The sequence below is a fragment of the Mustela nivalis genome (genome assembly GCF_964662115.1).
Source record: "Mustela nivalis genome assembly, chromosome: 1".
Taxonomy (NCBI): domain Eukaryota; kingdom Metazoa; phylum Chordata; class Mammalia; order Carnivora; family Mustelidae; genus Mustela; species Mustela nivalis.
Genome location: NC_139020.1, coordinates 15,239,141 through 15,254,938, shown reverse-complemented (window position 1 = coordinate 15,254,938; position 15,798 = coordinate 15,239,141). Strand labels below are relative to the sequence as shown.

The following is a 15,798-nucleotide window of genomic DNA, read 5'->3' as shown; positions in this document are numbered from 1 at the left end:
AGGGAGCCTGCTTCCTCTTCTCTCTCTCTCTGCCTGCCTCTCTGACTACTTGTGATTTCTCTCTGTCAAATAAATAAATAAAATCTTTTAAAAAATAAAATAAAATAAAATAAAATAAAAAAGTAAAATTTAGTAACCATTATGTATTTTTTCAATTCTTTGCAAACAAGAAATAGAAGAAAACTTTTGAATATAAAGGAAAAAATACTCCCTTTAGTCAAAAGCAATCAAGGATGCCCTGCATCAAGGGCTAACCTATGAAATAAAATAAATTTAAATATTCTAAATAAGAAAGTAAATGTCAGCAGTTGAGAATTACGAAACTGTTTACTTAGAAATTCCAAGAACATTCACCAACAAACAGTTAGAAATAAGCCCAGATTCGTCTCTCCGCCTCTGGCGCCCCGCCCCCACTGCTCCGCCCCCTATTGCCCCGCCCCCCGCTGCTGGGCCTGCGCGCGGGGAACTTCGGCGCCTGCGCGTGGGACAGAGGGCAGAAACATGGCGGCTCCCAGCTTCCCCACACCGCTGCATGGGCACGTGGGCCGCGGCGCCTTCACCAATGTGTACGAGCCCGCGGAGGATACGTTCCTGCTGCTGGACGCGCTCGAGGCAGCAGCGGCCGAGCTGACAGGGTGCGAGGAGGACGAGGGTCCCCGCGGGAGAGGGCTCGGGCGTCCTGCAGAGGCAGCGGTGGAGGAGAGCCGGGGAAAGAAGGGATGCAGTCTGCCCCGAGAGGAGGCGGTGTCCGCAGACGTGGCGAGCATGGATACAGAACCCTTACAGACCATTTCCCTTTAGATTCCTGTGATGAGCGGGCCGGGGAGCTCTCTACTTTTGCCATCATGTTGCTTTGGTCCCAGGAGCTCCACCGCTCCTTCCTACGCCAGCGCGTATCTTTTCCACAAGCCCCCGAGAGCAGTGATGTGAGGACACGTTTAAAAACCAAATATCCCGGAAAACGTGGCTTATTAATATAAAATGGTTTCGTCGGTATTAAAAGTTGCGTGTCATTTAATTTACTCACTGTACAAAAAAGCACCCTATAGTAAGGGAAGGGCACAAAATGAAGTGAGGTTGTGGGATCGTGGCGTGGATAAGTATTTAGAAACCCACTGAACGGCATATTCTGCCCTGAACCACCGGCCGGTTCGCCACGTGTGGCTGCACAACCCTTGAACCGTGGCTAGTGCGACTGCAGAGCGTCCTGTTTCATTACCTTAAAATGTTAGACTAGCTACAGAGCTAGCAGCCTATGGAATTTTCCCTAGCACTTTGTAAATAATAAAATTGACTTGTTGAAGTGCCCCCCCAGAAGTGTTAAATGACATTAAAAGAATGAATACGTGCATGGTTATTTTTTTAATGAAAGGAATCCGAGTAATTAGATTTATTTAAAGATCAAGACTTGAAGTTGATGATCTCAAGATGAAACCGCAGTCAGGCTTCATAGATCTGTATTTCTGTATTGTGTTTCTCTCTCTTCAACCTGGTCAGGTTTTTCCATCTATAAAGTGCCCCAACGCTTATTAAATCAGCTTTTCATTGTAAACGATGGAACTTTGGGACTTACTGGAATGCAGAACGTAATTTGTCTTTTAGTCTCGATACCCTAGAAAGATTTACAAGCACAAATTGCACTGTAAAGTATGTTGTGAAAGGAGCTGATTTTGTTATAAAGTCAGATTATTTCTGTTCTTGGGATTCTGTTTATGAAAGCATGATAGTTATTTTCAAATAAAAGCCTCCTGATAAGATCTTCCCACATATTAATAAAGTTTTGTCAGATCATGTGGATTGATTCCAAAAATTAGAAGCTGCTAGAGTTTATTTTTGGATAGTTGTTTGAGGCATTAGTAGCCAGCAAGACCTACATCCCATTAAACCCATTTCTGTGATTGGAGAAAACTAGTGCTTCTGATGCGTATGTAGATTATAGGCAGGGAAGTAAATTTAATTGAAGGTTAAAATAGAGTGTAATAATTTATTCAAAAGCATTTTAAAATTATACTAATATTATAAGATCAGATTCTGTGAGATTTTCTCAGTTCCGTGTACAGCTGTACAAAGAACAAATTTTCGGGGTGCCTGGGTGGCTCAGTGGGTTAAGCCACTGCCTTCGGCTCAGGTCATGATCTCAGGGTCCTGGGATGAGTCCCGCATCACGCTCTCTGCTCAGCGGGAAGCCTGCTTCCTCCTCTCTCTCTCTCTCTCTGCCTGCCTCTCAGTGTACTTGTAATTTCTCTCTGTCAAAGATTTTATAAATAAAATCTTTTAAAAAAAAAAAAAAAAGAACAAATTTTCTTCCTGCTCTAAATCTATTAAGAGAAAGGGGGAATTTTTTTCCCCCTAGGATATGCTAATGGATTTGTGAATGTTACCTACTTTTAAATGATAGAGAAAACATCATAAATAAATAGTATAATAACTAACCCTATCATTTTAGGGAAGTACTAAACTACTAAACCCCTGTGAGAAGGGTTGATGTTTTTCATATTAATATTTTCAACCCTCAACCTTATTCCATAGTTTTATATAATGTTTTGTAGTAATTAATTGGAAGACGTCTATTTTATGAACTTTAATTACACACCCCAAACAATTCTGAGTTAAACAGTATTACATGAGCACAAAGTGGTTGTCAGAAATTAGTGTGTTTATAAATTTCTTTTGTATTTCCATGTATTTGCAGATGAGTGATGCTGGAGAAATATACATTAAAAGTAGATTGAGCATCATTTTCTGTGATGTATATTTTTATCCTACTCTACTCATTTATTTTATTTTGCTTTTTTAGAGTGGAAATATGCCTTGAAGTTGGATCAGGGTCTGGAGTGGTATCTGCATTCCTAGCCTCTATGATAGGTCCTCAAGCTTTGTACATGTAAGTATAAGTATATCAAATTCATCCACATCTTCCTCTAAGAAATTCACTAGGGGTATGACTGCCGGAATGAAATCATTTTTATAAATGAATGGTATATATCTGAAAGGGTCTACTTAAGTGTAGTAAGGACTCAGATTATAAATTATTCTTCCCTAAACATTTTAACTGCATGTCCAAAACTGTTCCATCATACTGCATAATTATAGAAGCAACAAAATAATTTTTAGGGTATTTCTAAATTTGAAATTTTTTAGGCAATGATTACCAGAAAAAAATTGAAAATTACTTAATTTTTTCAGAAAATTTGAGAATATGGAAAGTTTAGAAGAAAATAAAAATCATTTCCAATTCTACCACACATGGTCCAAGTGTGTTTCTTTCTTTTTTTCCCATTCCCTATGTTCTTAATATTGTATCATGACTATTTTTCAAAAATTCCTTTTAAATTTCATTTTTGTGGTGGCATAGTATTCATTAGATTCATAATTTAATTTCTTCAGATGTGTATGCATGTATGTGTAGTTTCTACTCTTGCACATTATATCAATATAACAATCTTTTTCATTAATATAACATCTTGTTTCTTTTTCCTTCACCATTATTAAAGCATTTTCATTTTTTTCTAAATCTGCTTTGTAAAAAAGCTGTGGAAAATTTTTCAGTAATAGGTTGCCTCATGGTCATAAAATACAGTTTTCTTTCTTTTCTGTTTCTAGGTGCACTGATATCAACCCTGAAGCAGCAGCTTGCACTCTGGAGACAGCATACTGTAACAAAGTCCACATTCAGCCAGTAATTACAGACTTGGTGAGCTATTCATCCTTGTCCAATAATACTTAATTTCCTTTTCAAATAAGTTAAGGTTAAGATGATTAGGTCAAAGAAGCTTGAGTGATAAATTAATTAACTTTTAACCACTAAATATTATACGCCATAATTTACAAAGTAAATTCTTAACTGATGTAATTCATCTTGTCCAAAATTCAAAGGAAATTTCTACTGTCTTGGAAGGATCAGTCATCTTTTGGTCAGAAGTGACAGAGAATCCAGTTTAAACTGGCTTAAGTAAAGTGTGTGGCTTCACACACACAGCTGTGCCAGCTGGCCTCAGGAACTCAAATGATATGACAGGCATCTTTTTCTTAGCTCTGAACTTCTCTGTTGGCTCTATGTCTAGGTAGTCTTTTTCTTCTTGGTAAGAAGATACTTGCATGTCTGTTTCTTACTTCTCAGCAAACACCTCCCTTAACCTTCCATGGAAAGAAACTCTTTCTATTTAGTCAGTCTTACAAGCCCCAGAATGAGTGTTGCTTGGATCATCTTGGATCCTATGCCATCTCAAAATCTCTCACTGTGGCCAAAGGGGATTGAAATATGCAGATGACTGATTTAGGCCTGAGTCATAGTCCCACCCCGGACAGCTGCATTGGGATAAGCCCAACCCAAGCTAAATTCTCATTCTCATTGAGAATGAGAGGATAGAGAATTTACCCATTAGAGATCAAGGAGCTGAAATCAGAAGGAAGAGGGCAATGAGGCCTGGAAGGTAAAAAAACACACCACAATTACAGAACCATCATTTTAAGTGACACATATATTTCCCAGTACCGTTTTCCTTTAATATTTTAATTAGTAAGACTTGGATAATTTTGGATATTTGTTGTTGTTAGAAGTGCTTTTTTGTAAGCAAAGAATCTTAACACCAAGTACCAGATAGAGATAGAAATAAAAATGCTTTCCGTGCTTCGTGATGTGTATTCTTAGTGTTAAGAGTATTTAGCTTTTCTGCTTTTTTAAACTCAGAAGTGATTTTTCAGCTTAGAAGGAATTAAGCCAAATATGTAAGAAATTCTTACCTATTAGAACTTGTTACTGCTATTAAAAACTAGATTATCAAGAAAGGTACTCAGGTGATTTACATGGGATCACCGTGAAGGTTTTGCCCTTTAAAATTTTAACTTATTTCTTTATTGTGTCCATGATTAGTGTTAAATATATGGTTTTGGTATAATAATAAAACTTTAAATAAATAAGAAATTCAGAATATATTTATTTTAACAGAGGTAGAAACTGAGGTGAGGTTCATTTTTTAAAGTCCTGTAACTAAGAGAGTGATAATTGCAGAATTTAAGCCCAGACCATTGAGTCTAAATCTAGAAGTCTCCCGGCTGTTTCAGGACATGGCTCATGGTAGTCCATGCCAGTCAACTCTTTCGGTGGTTTGAGGTGATGGTGACCCTGAATGCTGACAAAGAAAGAAGGAAGAAGGAGGCATTAGCACAGATTATGATCCACTTACAAAACTCTGTGTTTGTTTAATATTCCGAACAGTAGGCATAGATGACCACAGCCATGATCAAAATCATTGTTTTAGATAACTCAGCTTACCTGTTTACAAAGCAGTACTTTTATTTTGCTTCTTTTTTAGTTTTAGAAAAAAGACTTTTTTCAGATATGTCATATGGCTTTCCTTACATTCCTAAAACAAACTAAACATAACTTGATCTTTGATTGATTCCGGGTCATTAAAATGAGCCTTAGTTCCTATTCTGTGCTAGCTGTGATGAGGATTACTCAGGGCTTTCTGCCTTACACTGAGTAGCTAGAGCCTGCAGTGATTTGAGTTTTCATTTCCTCTCCTCTTTGTCTCTTTTCTCTTGCTTTATGTTGTCTTATTTTACTGTTTCCTGTTAGTGGCATTTCTGCTCTCTCTTTCCATGTGCTGTTTGCTAGAATACCAAACAAGTGATTTAGTTAAACTTGTATTAAAGCTAAGAGTTCAGGGGCTCTAAATAAGAGCCTCTCCTATAAATCAAGTACATTTTGCTGTTTGAATTTAAAACTTCTTGTCAGAGGCTATTTTTGCTTACTTCCCCACTTTTAGATCTGTTCTAATGTTCTGAGACCACCCAAAAGCTGAATGTGGATGGAGGGTGGGGTGTGGGATTAGACCTTATATCTCATATTCTCATTTAAATCCATTTCCTTTCTAAACTACATAATTTTCTGTATTTTAATATCAATTTTTTCCTTTATTTAAAATCCATACTGCAATGATTATTAATATATAGTACCTCAGAACCTTTTTTTTTTAAGATTTTATTTATTTATTTGACAGAGAGATAGAGAGCACAAGTAGGCAGAGCAGCAGACAGAGGGAGGAGAAGCAGGCTCTCCGCTGAGCAGGGAGCCCGACATGGGGTTCATTCCCAGGACCTTGGGATCATGACCTGAGCCCAAGGCAGCCTCTTAATGACTGAGCCACCCAGGTGCCCCCACCTCAGAGCCATTATAAACAATTACAAAGCAAATTCTTTTTTAGTTTCCCTTCTCAACATTTCTGGAATATTACCTTCTGGACTTTTTTTTTTTTTTACAATGTGAGAAACTTAATTTCTTTATGTAATTGAAAATTGGTGATTTCAAATATATTTCCTCATGCTGCAGTATCACTACCAAAAGGAACAGCAGATAACTAGTCATCTTACTACTTGCAGACAAAGGTATTCCTGAATCACTTCCCTCAAAAATGTTACTTTTCACTTTTTAAATGAATAGAGAAAGAAGAGGTACCTCCATAACACCTCCTGAAAGATACTGTTCGTGTGTTCTCTTTGAACTTTACAGTTAACAGGCCTATTAAGATGACAAACAAATGCTTTTAGAAACCGGGATAAAATGGAAGCAGTAAGGCAGTGTTTCACACTGTGTGTAAATAGCCCAGTGATGTGCCCAGTACTGAGACGGTATGACTGAGTGTTAAATAACTTTGAATCACATGATATAAAAGCTCTTTCCTCTCTAATCCTCCTTCAGCCATTTTGATTACATCTGGGAGAAGGTCTCAGTTTTAACACCTTTTAAACATTTGCAAATGTCTCTTTTTTTTCCTCTCTCTCAAAGATTTTATTTATTTACATATTTATGAGGTGCCTCGTTAGCCAGTGGTAGCACGTCAGTCTCATATTTACATATTTATGTATTTATTATTTATGTGAAAGACAGACTGTGAGAGAGAGCACAAGCAGGACAGGAGGAGGAGAGGGACAATGGGCTTCCTGCTGAGCAGCCCCCCCCACAGTGAGCGGGTGGGGGTGGGGATGCTTCATGGGAGGCTCCATGTGGGACTCAGTCCCAGGACTCTGGGATCATGACCTGAGCTGAAGGCAGATGCTTAACTGACTGAGCCACCCAGGGGCCCCACCAAATGTCTCTTTAACAAAGAGGCAGAAAGCCTGCGTCACTCTCAGACTGGAAGCAGTAACTATAACCATGACATTTTTTTTTAAATTTATATCCCATTTATTCTTGTAGTCATTTCTGTTTCCAGGAAGTAATACTGGTTTCCCTTTAGAGCAAATTTATTTAACAAAAAAAAAAAAAGGTCCATTTAAAGAAAAATATTTAGTGAATAATGGTAGGTCTCTGTGCCTATATGGGAGAATTTTAAGAATGTTAATAAAATTCCTGAGACTTCGGACCCTGCCTTGAAGTACTTCAGCTATTCCATCTCAAGAAACAGCCTCAGGGGACGCCTGGTTGGCGCGCAGTTGGTTAAGCGCAGTTGCTAGGTGACCGACTGATCCACTCTTAATTTCAACTCGGGTCCGGATCTCAGCGTCTGTGGGATGGAGCTCCACATCAGGCTCCGTGCTCAGTGGGGAGTCTGCTTCCTCTTCCTCTGCCCTGTTCAGGCATGTGTGCACGCGCTCTTTCTGTCTCTCTCTCAAATAAATAAATCTTAAAAAAAAAAAAAAGAAAAGAAAAGAAAAGAAACAGCCTCAGAATTCATGGATGAGAGCCTCTACAAAGTGGCAATTGAAGGAAATGGCTTTAGGGGTGATGTCCCGTCCACATACGGTGTTTTTACCTTACTGTGCCTGTGACAGCGCAGGGTGGCATGACGAGACCAGGTTCTGTGAGTAGGTATGTAATTCAGTCATCAGAGGAACCAAAGGAATACTTTAAATGGCATTGTGCCCTGAAAGCACTTTGTTCAAAAAGACATTTTTGTTGTGGGTTCACAGAAAATTGCACCCAATGGTTTAAAGATTTACAAAATGCCCAACAACTGAGATTTTCAGTGTTTCTTTTACTTTTTTCAGTCCTCTCTTTGATATCTAATTGTTCCAGCCAATACATTTATTTATATATCTTTATTTTATGAGTAAAGCATATATATATATATGCACATATATGTATATCTATTTTTATACGTATGTATTTTCTCATGGTTTTTGTTATCTCATAAAACATTTCTCTTGGTTACAGAAAATAAATGTTTAAGCTAGAGCAATAGGTTAAAAACATATGTATATCTATATAGAACATAGGAGAGCTTGCTTCCTTATTTAATCTTCAAAAGTGAACCAAAAGTAAACATATGAGCTGTTGAAAAGCAGAGGCTTTTTGTACATTCATTTTATGTTCATCCTGATAAATAGTTTAAGTTCCTGTTTTTAGGTAAATGCATTTAACCTATATCTGAAGAAAATATAAAAATATTATCTCTGTCTATAATTTTAGTCCTCTAATGCATTTTTCTCTAAAAACATGGGAAGAAAGTATTTTTAAAGATTTATGTATTTATCTATTTTAATTCTGAGTCCAGTTTAAAATTCTGACTATTAAAACATTTAGGTCAAAGGCTTATTACCAAGATTGAAGGAAAAAGTTGATCTTCTGGTGTTTAATCCCCCCTATGTAGTGACTCCACCTGAAGAGGTAAGATGGTAACAAGATTTAATTATTAATATTTTCAGGTATAAAATCAAAGGAACTCATTATATGACATTAATCAGCTGCTGATTAATACAGACCGGTCTGATATTACTCATAATTGTCATAGTCAGGTATGTTGGTAGACACAGGAAAGGAATCTCAAACGAATGGAAATACAGTGACCCATATTCATCCTTAAAATTCCTATCAAAATCCAGCCATATGTTTAAATTTGTGTATGTGTCCCCTTTATCATGAATGGCAAATTTGCAAAACTATTTTTAATCATCCTTAAATTCATTATAGGAATTCTTTCTGAAAGTCAACAATTTACTCCTTTCACAGGTGTGGGGGCGCTGATTCTTATTTCAGGTAGGGAAAAGAAACATCTTGAAATACATGATTTGGAAAATCTCAATAATGAAGAGGTAAATCATATCTGAATTTAAAGAGAGAATGGTCAAGGTTGACAAAGTTTAATAATGAACTAAGGCCGCTTTCCTTGAACTTTTCATGATCCTGTTTTATTCATCAGTGAATCATGGCAAGGCTGATAAACATTGTCCTCTGCCGAGATGGCAAAGTCTGTGTAGCTGCTATTACTACGAAGGGCAGCTAAGCAACTGAGAACTTCTTGCTCCTCTGACTAGGAACGCCTATGAGAAGGAAAGTCATTGTGATAGGGTTAACAGAGGTTGAGGCCAATGCAGCTTAGTACAACTCTTTAGGAAGGGACTGTATGAATAAATCTCAAGAATGATAAAAATGCTTCAGTCCAATAATTTCAGTCCTTGAGATATATTTGAAGAAAATCATTCAAGGGATGCCTCAGTGGCTCAGTCGATTGAGCCTCTGCCTTTGGCTTGGGTTGTGACCCCAGGACTCTGGGATGGAGTCTTGTGTCAAACTCCTTACTCGGTGGCTTCTCCCTCTGCCTCCCGCTACCCCTGCTTGTGCACTCTGTCTTGCTGTCTTTCTCTCTCACAAATAAATAAGTAAATCTTTAAAAAAAAAAAAGGGGGGTGGGGGGAGGCACCTGGGTGGTGGCTCAGTGGGTTAAAACCTCTGCCTTTGGCTCAGGTCATCATCCCAGGATCCTGGGATGGAGCCACGCATGGAGCTTTCTGCTCAGCAGGGAGCCTGCTTCCTCCTCTCTCTGCCTGCTTCTCTGCCTACTTGTGATCTCTCTCTCTCTCTCTCTCTGTCAAATAAATAAAAAATATCTTTAAAAAAAAAAAGAAGAAAGAAACAAAGAAACAAAGAAAAGATCATTCAACAGTAGAATAAAAGTTGATGTTCATAAAAATATGCTTATTGCATGTTTATTTATGATGGCAAATAATATGAACCTATATATGTACAGAGGAAATGCGGTTAAGTAAATCATGGTCTATCAGATCTGTAAACTTCTGGCGAGACTAGTGAGTGAAGAGGAGAGTCTGGGAACATGGGGACACGAATGGGCTTCCTTTCTCCCGCATTTCCATTACTAAGCTGCGTACTTGCTTCTGCTGAGCTGCTGGAACACGGAGATGGTTGAGAGGAGGCAGGACCTCTGCTCTTTCACAGTCCCAACAGCGAGAGCGAGTGTCATAATTCCCATGAGCTGAGCAGTTAGCTGGACAGCAGAATCGAAGTGTAGGACAATGAAGACTTCCTTGAGCCTTAAAAACATGTTTTACAAAATAAAACATCAGGAAATGAATTAAAAGAGGATCTGGTCTCTGTCAAGACCTAATCGGTGTTCTGGAAACCAGATGAAAGATTATAGTGCACAGCGCATGAAGATAAAAAGAAGGAAATCATGAAGGCAAAAGATAAGAGACTTAGGGTTTAGATCCAGGAGACATAATATAAAAATAATGGGAGTTTGTGCATCTAAACAATTGTGGCTGTACTTACTGGTATATCTAGAAACAGGAGCTGAGGCACTTCTAGTGTGGGCCAAGGATCAAGAGCAGGCCCAGCAAGGCTCAGGTAGCAGGCAAGCAGCAGACCACCAAACATGACTCCTCCCTGGAAAGATGGAAACACTCCTTCTGTGGTCTGTAAGAATCTGCTTGAGCCAAGAGATCTCCCTGTAGGATCATTTCTAATTCAAGCAGATTAACCTAGCTGAGCATCCCTGGGGAGGCATATAAACAGGGTCTAGCACAGAGGGGTCCTAGTTGAGAAGAACGAGAGACAGGCTTATCACCATCCAGTGTGTCTGTCCACAGACCACTTTACCTGATGAAACATCCATAGAATGGGCTGCACCAAAATACAAGGGTAAACCAAGGAAAAGGAAGACAAGAGCCCCAGAAAAAGAAGTAATTCTAGGAATGCCAGGAAAGAGAAGTCTCTAGGAGGAAAGTCTTGACAGAAAACAGAACTGATAAGTTTCCTAACATAATTGGTGGAAAATTGTATCAGGACGTTTATGATAGATAGGGGAATAATTTAAATTAGATGTGAAAAGGGGCGCCTGGGTGGCTCAGTTGCTTAAGTGTCCAACTCTTGGTTTCGGCTCGGGTCCTGATGTCATGGGTGGTGCAGTCCGGCCCGCATGGGACTCAGCGCTCAGCAGGAGGCTGCTTGGATATTATCTCGCTCTGCTCCTTCTCGGCTCCATTGCTGTCTCTCTAAAACAAATAAATGAATCTTTTAAAAAACTTAGATGCAAAAAAATTTTAGCAAATGAATGCATCAGGTGCTCATCAATAGCTACATAAGATAGGATACTTTGGCATTATAAAATCTTAGGCCGCCATTAAAAGAGTAAATCAGAACCATACCTGATCATATGAAGAGCTCATCTGAAGGTATTGTTGATTGAGAAAAGCAAGATAATTGGGTAAAAATACAGAATATAATTCTGTCTTTGTAAAACATGGACAAAAAAGAAAAAACTCTGTGTGTGCGTGCGTGTGTGTGTGTATCTTTGTGTTTGTGAGAAAGGGAGAGAGAGAGATCGGGAAGGAGCAGACAAGCAAAACAGTAAAAAGGGAAAGTGCAGGTTTTTTTTTAAAGCAGGTATAATGAATGTATTTCTCTTATTTATAAAATAGTATAGGTATAAAGAAATTTAAATTAATGAAGAAATGTATACCATTTAAATGAATAAAAACAATAAGCATGGGGACACCTGGGTGGCTCAGTTGGTTAAGCAGCTGCCTTTGGCTCAGGTCATGATCCCAAGGTCCTGGGATCGAATCCCGCAGCGGGCTCCTTGCTCGGCAGGGAGCCTGCTTCTCTCGCTGCCTCTGTCTGCCTCTCTGCCTGCTTGTGTGTACTCTCTCTCTCTATCTCTGGCAAATAAATAAAATCTTTAAAAAAAAAAAACAGTAAGCATGATTGTATTCAATTAATTTAAACTAACCTATGGACAAAACCAGTGAAAGATATAGGAAGAAAATAATTGTTAGGATTAAAATAGTATTTGAATGGTTTCTTCAAAATATTCTCTAGTTTTGAAAACAATATACAATGATAAAAATCTAAAAATTTTTAAGACCTCGTGAAATCTCATGGGTTTTGCTTTTATGATATAATTAGATTGTTACATGAAGAAATGCTTTGGTGCGCCTTTATGTATTAAATGGGTTCCCTAAAAAGGTCTGTACAAATCATACTCTAATCTAGAAGAAAGCCAGATTGAGCGGGACATGTTGAAACTAACTTCCTGCAAAGTAGATCTCTTATAATGTAAGAGCTCCCTTTTAGTTTCTTCCTGATTCTTCTGTAGTAAGTATAAGAATCACTTAATGTCTATCAATATAAACACTGCATAAATAGTAACAACTACTACTAAGCACTTGGTATGGGCAGAGCAGTGTTTTCAAACTTCAAATATAGTTCCTCCATGATTCTAGCAATGGAAGAAATTAATTTGTTATCATTTTTCTACTTTTACAGTTGAAACTATTGCTTTTCTGATTTTACAGATAAGGGAGAAAACTAATTCACAAAAATGACAAACTTACATAAGGTCACAGGGCTAGGAAATGGTGGGGCTCAGATTCAACTTTTCTGCCTCATGGACAGCAGTAAAATCAAAGTATATACTTGTTTGGTGAATGTTACTTGTCAGAAAGATTCTGTGTGTGATTCTAAATGTAACTTGAATCAAAACAAAACAGTCTTTTCTAAATGGTCACAGGTAGGAAGTCACGGAGTAGAAGCAGCTTGGGCTGGTGGCAGAAATGGTCGGGAAGTCATGGACCGATTCTTCCCACTGGCTGCGGATCTCCTGTCACCAAGAGGATTCTTCTATCTAGTTACCATCAAAGAAAACAATCCAGGTAATCCAGACCAGATTATCTTTAACCACTTACTTTAAAGTACTTTAAAGATAAACCACCAGTTTATCATTAACCACTTTGCTGAAAGCAAAACTTAGTAATGTTAAAGACTATAAAGTAACCTGAAATACTATAAATAGAATCACTGACAACGGCTCACAACAAACATAACACTCATATTGAAAGAAGAGAGAGATTTTTAAGATGTAGTTTTTTCTTGTTTTAGAAAGTACAGTTTTTTTAAGGGGGGGAGGACAGGTTTTCCCCTAGTTGATAAGCTCATAATTCAAACACACAATCTGTAATACCCTCATTTAACACCTCACCCTGAGTATTACGGATTTTCGCTCCACATGGCGGTCTTCTCCCTCCACATTGTAGTCTTCGTGCCCTTAACAATTCCGCTACAGACTCTTCAGTTTGTGTGAGGTTTTCTCATGGATATGGCTCATGGGATGGATTTTTAGATCTTGGTTTCCAGATGACTCCATACCTAAATTGACCGTAATCTTTCTTCTCTTTCACTACAGAAGTTTGATTTTCATCTTATACCTTACATCCTTAGCCCTTCAAATCACATCACGATTACTAAGTTTTCCTTTGTTTATAACTCCATTTTCTTAATTCAGTCTTTTTACTCTGACTTACTTACAAAAGGGAAGGTGTTGCTTTTTCAATATCCCTGAAAGAAATAAGCTACTTCATTTACTTGCACTGTTTAGCGTCACTGTACAGTTTGCCCTACTTTCATTGACTTTTTTCATCCCAGAGGAAGTGTGGAAGGCCAGGATGAGAGCGAAGTAACTAAACTAATTATTTGCTATAACGACAAATGTAATTAATGTTTGAATCCAGAGTAGCCACCGCTGCATAGCAAGGCAGTTCAGTCTGATTAGAGTTCTCCATGATACCTTGAAAATGCAGGTGCTTCCATTTGACCGAAGTCCGTCTCAATAGAAATTTACTTGGTATATATTATTTTCTCAGATGAGTTGAATTTTTAAATAGTCTGCATTTACAATCATACTGTTTAATGATCATACACTCTTCACCAGATGATTTTGATTTTACCTTTTGTATTAATTTTTATTCTAGAAGAAATTTTGGAAGCAATGTCAACAAGAGGTCTACAAGGAACTATTGCACTTTCCAGGCAAGCAGGCCAAGAACTCCTCTCAGTCCTGAAGTTCACCAAGTCCTGACTTACAGTGTGTGCTGTGTATTATGCTGGATATGTACATATTGATAATATTTATTATATTGAATATATATATGAATATATAGAGAGGGAGAAGCTGAATGTATTTGGCATATTTTGAAACTGAAGTCATTTCTTGGTTAACAAGTGAAATGGTCAGGTTTTATAGAAAAAGGTGAGAAGAGGGGCACCTGGGTGGCTCTGGATTAAGCCGGCTCAGATCATGATCTCAGGATCCCGGGATCAAGCCCCGAAATGGGCTCTCTGCTCAGCAGGGAGTCTGCTTCCGCCTCTCTGCTTGCCTCTCTGCCTCCTTGTGACCTCTCTGTGTCAAATAAATAAATAAAATCTTTTAGAAAGAAAGAAAGAGGTGGGAAGAACACAGCATAGGTAGGTAGGTAATCACTCCTATGGAAATAGTTGCATAAGTGCTAGTAAATGCATATATGATATATATTATTTGCATTTTATGTATAAAATCTGAACAGGAGTGATATATCCAGCCACTAAACATGAGTCAGGTCTGAAGGTGTTCCTAATATACCATTAAGTGAAAAAAAAAAAACATTACGGAACAGTTTAATACTGTTGTATACATGTGTGTATAAATTTGAAACCCAGCAGAGGGTATGTGTGTATGTGAACATAGGGTCTTCTCAGACGATACATGGCAGGAGGGAACAGGGGATTTGCTCTTTATGATACCATTTGCACAATGATAACATAGGACTTGTTTATTTGTAAAATGTTTTCATTTAAAAATTATTTTTAATTTACTCTCAGTCGCTCATTGTCTCCATTCTATTGCTGTTATTTAGAATGCCTTCTGCCTCCATGTTTCTCCCTGGTCAGAGTTTTCCTGGCTTTTATCCTTTATCATATATTTCTGTTTTCTTCTTGCCTATATGTGTAGGGTCAAAGTGAGCAGAATCTAGAATTTATTTTTAACTGGGCTAGGAGTGCCTGGGTGGCTCAGTTGTTGAGTGTCTGCCTTGGGCTCAGTTCATGATCCCAGGATTCTGGGATCGAGCCCCAGATCCCCCATATCAAGCTCTCTGCTGGGTGGGCAGCCTGCTTCTCCCTCTCCCACTCCCCTCTCTTGCTGTCTCTCTTTCTGTCAAATAAATAAATAAAATCTACAAAAAAGAAGAAGAAGAAAACAAAAATAACAATAATAACTGGGCCACAGAATCGATTGGAGAAGCTTTTGAAAATTATAAGTTCCTAAGCCTGACCGTAGACCCATGAACTCCTCTGCTGAACAGACCAAAAAATGGCATCTTTTATTTATTTATTTATTTTTAAAGATTTTATTTATTTGACAGAGAGAGAGAGAAATCACAAGTAGGCAGAGAGGCAGGCAGAGAGAGAGAGGGGAGGAAGCAGACTCCTTGCGGAGCAGAGAGCCCGACGCGGGGCTCTATCCCAGGACCCTGGGATCATGACCTGAGCTGAAAGCAGAGTCCTCAGAGCCTCGAGAAGGTAATTAAGGTTCAAGGAGGTCATCAGGGTGGGCCCTGACCCAGTCTGACCAGCCTCCTTACAGGAAGAGATGAGAGCATACGGAGACACCAGTGATGTCTGCACACAGAAGGAAACCACATGAGACGCGTTTCTGCATGGCCTACTTCCCTCTGTGATGTGATTTTGGAGTTAGCATCGGAGCCTTCCTTGATGTACGTATCCGCTGTATGTTACATTACCTTCTG

At 38.4% G+C, this 15,798-nt stretch overlaps 1 protein-coding gene across 3 annotated transcripts; it reads left to right on the top strand.

Moving 5' to 3' along the window:
• Positions 1-455: 455 nt before the first annotated feature.
• HEMK2 (HemK methyltransferase 2, ETF1 glutamine and histone H4 lysine) lies at positions 456-14,865 on the top strand. 3 transcript variants are annotated; one of them, XM_082706692.1, is made up of 6 exons: positions 456-635; positions 2,798-2,884; positions 3,604-3,694; positions 8,528-8,611; positions 12,750-12,891; positions 13,987-14,865. In XM_082706692.1, the coding sequence occupies exons 1-6, from the start codon at positions 502-504 to the stop codon at positions 14,091-14,093; spliced, it is 645 nt and encodes a 214-aa protein (XP_082562818.1). In that variant the 5' UTR covers positions 456-501; the 3' UTR covers positions 14,094-14,865. The 3 variants fall into 3 exon arrangements, with proteins under 3 accessions (XP_082562818.1, XP_082562819.1, XP_082562820.1); XM_082706693.1 differs by lacking the exon at positions 8,528-8,611; XM_082706694.1 differs by lacking the exons at positions 12,750-12,891; positions 13,987-14,865 and adding an exon at positions 8,954-9,038.
• The last annotated feature ends 933 nt before the right edge of the window (positions 14,866-15,798 follow it).

Bases quoted from the DNA above. Each gene is read 5' to 3' on its own strand.
- HEMK2 (XM_082706692.1), top strand. From the start codon at position 502: ATGGCGGCTCCCAGCTTCCCCACACCGCTGCATGGGCACGTGGGCCGC. The intron at 2,885-3,603 runs GTAAGTATAAGT...TTCTGTTTCTAG, and splicing joins GGTCCTCAAGCTTTGTACAT to GTGCACTGATATCAACCCTG. The intron at 8,612-12,749 runs GTAAGATGGTAA...AAATGGTCACAG, and splicing joins TAGTGACTCCACCTGAAGAG to GTAGGAAGTCACGGAGTAGA.